This window comes from Hypanus sabinus, chromosome 2, assembly GCF_030144855.1.
Source record: "Hypanus sabinus isolate sHypSab1 chromosome 2, sHypSab1.hap1, whole genome shotgun sequence".
NCBI lineage: Eukaryota > Metazoa > Chordata > Chondrichthyes > Myliobatiformes > Dasyatidae > Hypanus > Hypanus sabinus.
In genome coordinates, this window is record NC_082707.1 from 78,630,696 (window position 1) to 78,640,639 (window position 9,944).

General features: G+C 41.9%; 1 protein-coding gene across 2 annotated transcripts; it reads right to left on the bottom strand.

The window, feature by feature from the left end:
- Nucleotides 1-6,048: 6,048 nt before the first annotated feature.
- Nucleotides 6,049-9,878, bottom strand: LOC132380238 (C-C motif chemokine 20-like). 2 transcript variants are annotated; one of them, XM_059948977.1, is made up of 5 exons: nucleotides 8,337-9,878; nucleotides 8,015-8,117; nucleotides 7,758-7,875; nucleotides 7,536-7,616; nucleotides 6,049-6,309 (listed from the first exon to the last, which is right to left on the bottom strand). In XM_059948977.1, the coding sequence occupies exons 2-5, from the start codon at nucleotides 8,106-8,108 to the stop codon at nucleotides 6,288-6,290; spliced, it is 315 nt and encodes a 104-aa protein (XP_059804960.1). In that variant the 5' UTR covers nucleotides 8,109-8,117; nucleotides 8,337-9,878; the 3' UTR covers nucleotides 6,049-6,287. The 2 variants fall into 2 exon arrangements, with proteins under 2 accessions (XP_059804960.1, XP_059804950.1); XM_059948967.1 differs by lacking the exon at nucleotides 8,337-9,878 and having other exon boundaries at nucleotides 8,015-8,277.
- Nucleotides 9,879-9,944: the final 66 nt, after the last annotated feature.

Genomic DNA, 9,944 nt, shown 5'->3' on the forward strand with positions numbered 1-9,944 from the left:
TGTTTTGGATCCATATAGCAGGATGGCCTTCACATCGGAGCTGAATATACGGAGCTTAGTTTTGACAGAGATGGCCGTAGATCTCCAAGCAGGTTGCGGGGTTGTGAAGGCATGTTGGGCTTTTCCGATCCTTGCTCTGATGTCCTCATCTGTACCTCCTGATTTACTGATTTTGCTTCCGAGGTAGGTAAATTTGTCTACATCTTCAACTATTTGTCCTTCAATCCATAATGGCTCCTCTTGTTTGTTACTAATGTGTATAACTTTGGTCTTCTCCTGACTGATCTTAAGGCCTACTCGCTGTGAGGTCTCTCCCAAGGGATCTGTTTTCTTCTGTATATCTTGGAGATGGTGTGAGAGAAGAGCGAGACCATCTGCAAATGCCAGGTCTTCCAATTTCCCTGTTAATGTCCACTGGATGCCTCTCTCTGAGCCAGCATAGGCTGTTCTTGTAGCCCAGTCGAGCACCACAAGAAAAAGTAGAGACAACAGCAGGCATCCCTGTCTGACTCCAGTAGTGACCAGGAACTCTTCGGACAGTCTCCCATCGTGGATGACCCTGTATGAGAAGCCATCATAAAGCTGCTTGATGATATTCACCATCTCTTTCGGTACACCATAGTGTCATAAGATGCTCCACATTGTCTTTCTGTCCAGGCTGTCAAATGCCTTCTCAAAATCAATAAAACACACATATAGTGGAGTTTGCCATTCTATTGTCTGCTCCACAATGACTCTAAGTGTAGCTATCTGGTCAATGCAAGATCTCCCTTTCCTGAACCCTGCCTGCTCATCTCTAAGTCTCTGGTCAATGACATCTTTCATCTGCTTCAAGATGACCCTGGTGAGAACTTTGCAAGGAATGGACAACAAAGTGATCCCCCTCCTCTTGCCACACAGTGGAAGATCTCCAGATTTTGGCAGCTTCACAAGGAAGCCCTTCTTCCAATCTGATGGGATCTCTCCTGTTCTCCATATCAAATTCAGCAGTATATGCAAATGGTCCACCATAACCTCTCCACCCTCTTTCAATGTTTCTGCAGGAATGTTGTCTTCTCCAGCAGCCTTGCCGTTCTTCAGGCTTTTCAGGGCTTTTTGAATTTCTTGCTTGGTGAGTTCACCTATATTGATGTTGAGTGGGTCTCCAGGCTCCAGGTCAGGTGGATTCTGTGGTGGTGGTCTATTCAATACTGCCTGGAAGTGTTCCTTCCATCTTGCCAGCTGCTCTTCAACCAAAGTGAGCAGATGGCCTGTCTTGTCTCTAACAGGTCTGTTGAAATTGCTTTTCTTCCCTCTCAAAAGCTTAGTTGTCGTGTAGAGTGCCTTGAGGTTCCCTTTACTGACTGCTGTTTCTGCTTGCTCTGCTATTTCATTGAAGTATGACCTCTTATTCTTTCTGAGCTGTTTCTTCACCTCCTTGGTCATCACGCTGTACCTGTTAGTGGTGATTTGTTTCTGTTGCCGGGTTCTGGCCTGATTCAACTCCTGTTTGAGCTTTTTCCTCCACCTTCTGCCATGTCTCGTCCCTGATCCAAGGTTTACTGTTGACTGGTGGTCTTCTAAGTACTTCTTCGCAGGCTCCTACAGTGGCCTGCTTGAAAGTAATCCAGGGGTGTTCCGCTGTTCTCTCATCTTGTTCCTCTATTTGAAGAGCCCCAAAATGGTTTTGCAAGGCGATGTAGAAATCTTTCTTGTTCTCTTCCGTCTGTAGTTTTCTAACATCAAACTTTATTCACGTGTTCTGTTGCTTCTTCTTGGCTGACAGCTTCATCTTCAGCTTTGCAACAATCAAATGGTGGTCAGATCCAATATCTGCTCCTCTTTTGGCTCTCACATCTTGCAATGAACTTCTCCAGCACTGGCGGACTATGACGTGATCAATCTGGTTCTCTGTTTGACGGTCAGGCGAGACCCAGGTTATCTTGTGGCAGTGTCAGTGGGGAAAGAGGGTACCTCCAATGGTCAGTTCATTGAAGGCACAGAAGTCGGTAAGGAATTCTCCATTTTCATTCATGTTCCCCAAACCACTCTGGCCCATCTCTCTCTCCCTGCCAGTGTTATCGCTGCCTACTTTGGCATTCAGATCTCCCATGACAATCAACATATCTTGCTTAGGTACCTTTCCAACTACTGCTTGAAGCTGGGTGTAGAAGAGATCTTTTTCTTCTGCGTTGTTAGTTGGGGCGTAGCACAGGATAATGGATACCTTCTGGAATCTGGACTCAAATCTGTCTGTGATGATACGATCGGACACTGGTTCCCATTCTATCAAACTTCTGGCTGCTTCTTTGGTAACATCAGGGCCACACCAGTCTCATGTGGGTTTTCCTCTTTTTCTTTACTGAATAGAGCAGAGTTTCTCCCGACTGTAGTTTGGTCCCACCAAAAGTATTTCATCTTGCTTCGCTCGCACATGCCCAGGAGTGTGAGGTGGTATCGGTTCATTTCCTTCACTGCCTGTGTGCACCTACCTGTCCCCCAAAGCCGTCTCACATTCCATGTTCCGATTAGGATAGATTTCTTCTGTGAGAGCAGCATTGGAACCTCCATTATGGTTTTCCTCGGGTGAAGGAGGGTTGTCAGCCCTGCAGCTTCCTGATGGGTTTGGTTGCAGCGTGTCATCAGCCTCCTGAATGGGGCCCTGCTTTTCCCGAGATCTGGGTTAGTGGTTGACAATCTGTTGACGGTTTCTGTAACAATTGCTTGTTTTACGTGAACAGGTTGTTAGCCCATTGCACAACCCCCAACTTGGAGGACCAGGGGTTTTCTGTCGGTATCACCTTCCCCTAGGCGATGGCATTTCCATGCTAACGAGTTCCACCTACCCAGGTTTGAAATCAGAGTTTACCCTCTCCTAGATAGGCTGCCATCCAAGGCTAACGAGTCCTATCTACCTGGGTTTGGAATCAGAGTTCCTTCTCCTAAGCTATGTTGGTTCATGGCACCTTCTTCCATATTATCCGGTGCACCCCTCACACGAGGGATCCCCCATCCACCACTCAGGGGACGCGCCTCAACGCCATATAGCCCCAGCACGAGGTTTCCTCCTACATAGTCCTCTATTGTTCTTTCATCCTTGTGTCTATCCAAGAGTCACTTAAAGTACCCCTAATACTGCTGCCTCTACAACACCCCCTGGCAGTGTGTTCCCTGCACCTATCATTCTCTGTTTAGCAAACCCACCGCAGACATCATCCCTCCTCATTCCTCAAAACATCTTAAAGTTAAAAACCTCATATTAGCAGTTTCTGCCCTGGGAAAAAGACAATGGATATCCACTCTGTCTGTGCCTCTCGTCATTTGCACATCTCATTAAAAATCACCTCTCACTCTTTTTCTCTGTAAAAAGAAAAACCCCAGCTCACTCAATCTATCCTCATAAGCCATACTCTCTAATCTAGAGAGCATCCTGGCAAATCTCCTCTGCACCACATCCTTAAGCTTCCACACCCTGATGAGGTGACCAGAACTGAACAATGAGGTCTAACCAGAGTTCTATAGAAATGCAACATTACCTTGTGGCTCTTCCCTCAATCCCCTGACTAATGAAGGTCAACACACCACACACCTTCTTAACCACCCTACCAACTTGATGTGTAACTTTGAGAGATTGTTAAATGTGAATTGCAAGATTGCTCTGTACACTGTTCAGAATCCTGCCACTACCTTTGTATTCTGCCTCCGTGTTCATCCATCCAAAGTGAATCACTTCGCCATTTTCCAGATTTAGTTCCATCTGCCACTTCTCAGCCCAGCTTTATGTCCAACATTGTCTCTTTATAACCTACAACAAGCTTCTGCACTATCCACAATATCACCAAACCTGGTGTTATCTTCAAATTTACTAACCCACCCTTCTGCTTCCTTATCCAAATCATTAATAAAAACACATCTGTCCCAGAACGCCACTGGTCACCGGTGTCTGGGTAGGCTACACTGCATTTACTTCCGCCCTCTGCCTTCTGTGATCAAACCAATTCTGATTCCCGGATCCCATGCCTCCCAACTTCCTGAATGGGCCTACCATGAAAAACCTTGTTTAATGTCTTGCTAAAATCCAAACACACCATATCCACTGCTCTACCTTCAATATATTTTGTCACTTCCTCAAACAATTCAGTCAGGCTCATAAGACATAGCCAGCCTCTCACAAAGCCATGTTGACTACCTTTAATCAAACTTTGCTTCTCCAAACGCTCTGAAACTTGTCTCTAAGTATCTTCTGTAATATTTTGCCCTGCACTGCTGTAAGACTCAATGGGCTATAATTCCCAGATTTATCCCTATTAACTTTCATGAACAAAGGAATAATACTTTACACCATTCTATTCTTTGGCTCGTGAGGAGACAAAGTTTATTGTCAAAGAAACAGCAATCTCTTCTCTTACTTCCCCTGGTAACCTGGGGTATCCCATCCAGACCTGAGAAACATACCAATCTTAATGTTTCTCAAAAGTTCCAGCACATTTCTTTATTAACAATGACATATTCCAGGATATCAGCCTGTGCAATGCTGATTCGCATTAGTCAACATCCTCTCACTGGTGAATACTGAAGCAAAGTATTCATTAAGGACCTGCCTACCTGCTCCAACTCCAGGCACCTGTTTCTTCATTTAACCCTGATCAATCTGACCCTCATTCTAGTCAGCCTCTTGTTCTTCAGGTACACGCCTTGCGGTTTTCATTAATCCTACGCACCAAGGTCTTCTCATATCCCCTTCTAGCTCTTGTTAGTCCATTCTTAAGTTCCTTCCTGGCTACCTTTGAAATCCCTTTCTTCCAGGGTGTCTCAGGAAACAGCTCGTTAGCCCTTGCTGGCAGTCTCCCAACTCAGCGCCAAGAAACCCACCGTTCTCTGACTTCGTATGTCTAGGGTGACCTGTTACAGCTCATTGCCAAGAAATACCAGACCGCACACTGCATATAATTAAAGGAAGTATATTTATGAATATTAACTTAACTAAAGAGTTCGTAAAGAAAAAAAACAGAAAAAGGTCTATTATAATTAAACAGTCAAATGTGCACAGGTTGGAGATAAAATCTTCCAGAAGCCATATTCACTGATCCGCAGCAGACTGCCACACCTTGCTCCATTGAATCACGGTCCCCACTGGATTGAACCCTGTGACCGGTTCTCTCCAGCGTCTCCTCTTGTCATCCCCCACCAAACGAAAGACCAAAAGCTCACTCTGGTGTCGGGCACAAAAAAAATCCCTGTTTCCCCAGCCTTCTCTCCTGATTGGATGGCTCACATTCCTCAGCAACCGCTTCTACAGAAAGACCATGACATGAAACACCCAACAATGTGAGCAGTAAAACCTTTAGCAGGGTGTTACACTTGTACCCCTCACAAGCCTTGTTGGATCATTGCACCTTCAGTATGATTCTCTTTCCCTCTTAACTAGATGTTCCACATCTCCTGTCAACCATGGTTCCTTCACACAATCATCCTATCCCTGGCTCAGTGGGATATACATACCCTGAACCCATGAAAATGTTCTCTTATCAGCTTCTGTATTTCCATTGTGAATTTCCCTGAGTACATCCGTTCCCAATTTATGTTCCCAAGTTCCTGCCTAATCGCAATATAGTTCGCACAATTAAATACTTCCCTGTGCTGCCTGTTCCTATCTCTGAGCAAAGCTATGGAAGGTTAGGGTTTTATGGTCACTGCCCAGCAAAAGACCTGACACCTGACTTGATTCATTGCCTTGCACCAGATTTAGTTTGGCTTCTGCTCTATTTGCCCTGTCTACATAGTGTGTCAGGAATCCTTCCTGGACACATCGAACAAATTCCAAGAAAACTGATGGGAAAGAAATCTTAGAGTTCAAGTAAATGGCACCGATGAATTCTAACAACATTGCTGTAGTTCTTTTCAGATAAACAGCAGACGTAGAAAAATACTGCACGTTATGGGGCTTTTGACCCGCAGTGCTTTCACAAGGTCTATCCATTTGATTCAACAAATGCAATATTTTAATCGAGCAAATGGAACAGCTTTAACCTGAATGTGAAAATATCAATAGCAATATGTCTAAAGTACTGTTTTCACACATTGTGTTTATTGATCCATAAAATACATATAATGAAATAAAACATTCACAGTGCTTTGTCAGAACTTAATAGCTTAATGGAGGCAAATACTGGATACATTTGTAGAATGTGAGAAGAGTGCATACATCATATACTGAAGCAAATAACAATTAAAAACAAGTACAATAGTCTTTTCCATCGTTACAAAAGGTGGGATTCTTCATGCCAATGGAATTGAGATGTGGTCTCTCAATTCTTCTTCAGTTCCCTCCTAAAATGTAAATATAAAAATAGAATTAATTACAACATCCCTAAAAATCAAAGGACAGAAACTTTGACTAGGTGCAGTCTATGTACATAACAGAGTTTATTAGATTGGTAATTCCAATTTGTTCGTTCAGTTGCCACTTCTTGTACACAGTGCCCTTTCTTTTAATAATGGGGTGAATTTTCCATTGACTTACAATTCCTGGTCCCCTACCCCTGAGCTGCACTATTTCTCCCACTGTCGCCCCTGGTGTAGTCTTCTACTAGGAGCTTGGCTCCCAACACATCAACATGACATGAGCTGAATCTATACAAGACAGCAAGCTCCACTCATATCAGCTAGGGAAGTTCTGTCACCTACCCTGCCCTTGCCCACTGTTAGCCCCATCTCCTCTGGCTGTTTGGCTGTCAGGGTCTTCAGTGTTATAAATTGACAATATTCAAACACTACTGAATGTTTGGTATATTTTTATTGAACAAAATATTCAGTAGCACTTGTAACTCATCATAATTTAAGCAATGAAATATTGTTTGAACATTTATCTCACCCCATACACAACCATATTCAAATATAGGAAAAGCAAACATTAAAAATAGAATGAATAATAAATATTAATTGCTGACCTTCTCCTGACATCTGCTTTCCTCACATTCATTTGAATGTGATTTCTGGGCATACTTTAACCTAGCCTCAAATTTACAGGCTAGATTTCCAGTCTAGGATATGGAAGGCTGTATATGTTCATACTGCTTCTTTGGGCTCCGCTCTCCGCTGAAAACAGGATGAGGCAGTCACAGAGTCCAGCAACAAGTCAATGGTTGACACCTGAGCTGAAAACTGGAACTTCCTCAGAGGTACCCGGTTAGCTCTAATGACAAGTACTGGCAATAGCGTGAAGGATCTATGGTGAAGCGTGTTGATTATACAGCCCAAAGAACTGTCACTTGATAAAACACTCTGCCTGGGCTCATTAAGCTGAGGAAGTGGTTTGCTGTCTTTTGTTGCTTTTCTACATTCATTCAGATTTTGCTTTCAACTCACTCTAAATAAATACATCTGACAAAAATGTCTGTTCCAAAACTGTGTTCCATTATATTCTTACTTGCAAGGAATTTCTTGATTTGACACAATAGCATATAATGTACTCATGGGCGAACATAGAAAAACGGACATTACTTAAATGCATTTCAAAGTTGAATGAATATTTAGACAATGATTTATTTCCTTACTTCAGAAAGCCGCTGATTATATTTTGCACCCACTTATCTTCAGGGTTTGCACATACACTTAGGCGTTTCTTTGTGTAAAAACTGTGAAGAAATTTTTTGAAAAAACTTTGATCATGCTGCGAGATTACAATTCAGATCATGTCTACTTTAAACATAATTAAAGAACGTAAAATTAACTTCAAAGCATTATCTTCCTATTTAAGGGAAAGATTTTGCACTTACATGACAGCATCTATGCTGCAGAGTTCATTTGAATACTGCCAAACATAGCCTCTGATAATTTTCAAAGGTAAAGGTTTTGATGAATATGAAAGACAACAGTCAACTGGAGACTGAGCATCTATATGAAATAAACATCAGGGATATTGGTTAAAAAAGAAACAATTCACCAACAGCAAAGCAGAAACAACATGTCAGTTTAAAGTTAGCAGGTACTAACTGAAAGATTCAAATAGAGCCAAACGCTAGGATGTAATTACCTGCAAATGACAACCTTTCCATTGAGCTGAGCATCAACAGTCCAACCAGCACTGCCATCAACAGGTTCCCACAGTTGCAGACAATTTGTTTCATTCTCTTGATCTTACACAGAAAGTGACAAAACCCAAGAGATTAGGAGAGTGTAAAGTTGATCTGTTTCAAAAGTGATCTGCAGTGATCTGCCTTTATATATTGTTTTTTATCTGTGTGTATTTGCAAAGCACTTCCTTGTGGTCTTATCTTCCCACAATATAGCCTTAATCATTTTCATCGAATTTACATTTTCGGGGAAAATAAACCATTAAGTGTGGTTGCCTTTACCTTTTATGGTTGCTAGGTTCCTGTCATCTTGACAACCTTCTTTTGTGGCCATTCCACGTTGTGAAAAGGGCTATGAGTGGCTGGATATGGAAAGAAAATTAAAGAAAAATAAGAATACAAAAAAATAAGACTGACAAGGAAATTAAACCATGATTATGAGTATACCTTTGTGGAAGACAAGCCAAAAACTTGCAAAATTAGCAGAGTAGTATTTCACTATTTGACTGATTAAGATGCTGAAAGAAATCAGCTTTAGTAAAAAAAAGTGCTGAAGAAATCTAATGAATCAATAAATCCCAAGAAATCATAATTGTTGATCCAATTTTTTTGCAAAGATAGAAAACCTATTTGTTGATAATTTCCTAAAATTTCATCAATTCAAGAATGATTCCCACAGACTGGATGATAGCATATTATAACTCACTTTTTTGTTAAGAATGGAAGAAGGGAGAAAAAAAATGGGAACCACAGACCAAGTGGGGAAATGCTGGGAAATGATAACAGAGAACTTAGAAAATAGGTAGAATCAACATAAATTTATAGAGGGGAAATGGGGATTTTTGAGGTTGTTATTGCAGATAAGATAAGGGGGAACAAATAGATGTGGTGAATTTAAATTTTCAGAAGGCGTTTGAAAAAATACCACACATGAGATTATAGATTATATACTGCAGCAAAACAATCTTCCGCCCAGTATTCCATGCCAACCACCAAACAATCACTATACTAAAGCTATACCATTTATTTATTTATTGAGATACAACATGGAACGAGCCCTTCCGGCCCTTTGAGCTGCACCGCCCAACAACCCCGGATTTAACCCTAGCCTAATCCTGGGACTATTTACAATGACCAACTAACCTACCAACCTATCTTTGCACTGCAGGAGGAACCTAGAGCACGCATTGCTGTGTGGAGAACGTACAAACTCCTTACAGACAGCAGTGAGAATTGAATCTGTGTTGCTGGTTCTGTAAAGTGTTGTGCGAACCACCACGCTCCCCTTTTATTCTCTGTACACTACTGTGAACTCATATATCATTCTAGCACTCACCTACCCTCCAGGAACTATTTACAGTGGCTAAATAACCAACTAATCTGCAAATTTTTGGGATATGCACCTGCACCATCACTGGGAGAATGTTTAAACTCCATACATTCAGCAGTGAAGGTTAGTATCAAACCTGGGTCACTGGAGCTGTGGGACAGCAGCCCTAGGATAGTCAAAGGATAGAGAAAGACCTGCCCCAAGTAATTACCCTCCACAGGCAAAGCAACAACATGCAGACCACAACAGTGGATAAAGTGTCTGGGATTGGAGTAATATACTAATGCATACTGAGGACTGGCTAATGGACATACAACAGAACATTGGACTAGTCATTTTTAGGATTGAGGACTGTGATAACGGAGGTACTCTAGCTATTGGTGCTGGAGTCCCATATGTTCAGAATCTATGTCAATGTTTTCAAATGTAATCTATCAAGTTCTCTGATGGAAGAATGTTGAAATGGGCAAAAATGTGTCAGGTAGAATACACTCATGGAAAAAAAACTTGGATGTAAAAATAGACAATCAAGTGATACAGCACCTGTAATATTGTATGCA

What these genes read in the sequence shown, in the direction of transcription:
- LOC132380238 (XM_059948977.1), bottom strand. Translation starts at nt 8,108, where the DNA reads ATGAAACAAATTGTCTGCAACTGTGGGAACCTGTTGATGGCAGTGCTG. An exon ending in GGAAAGGTTGTCATTTGCAG is followed by an intron (nt 7,876 to 8,014) that starts GTAATTACATCC and finishes TATTTCATATAG; the next exon opens with ATGCTCAGTCTCCAGTTGAC. An exon ending in TGCAGCATAGATGCTGTCAT is followed by an intron (nt 7,617 to 7,757) that starts GTAAGTGCAAAA and finishes ATTTCTTCACAG; the next exon opens with TTTTTACACAAAGAAACGCC.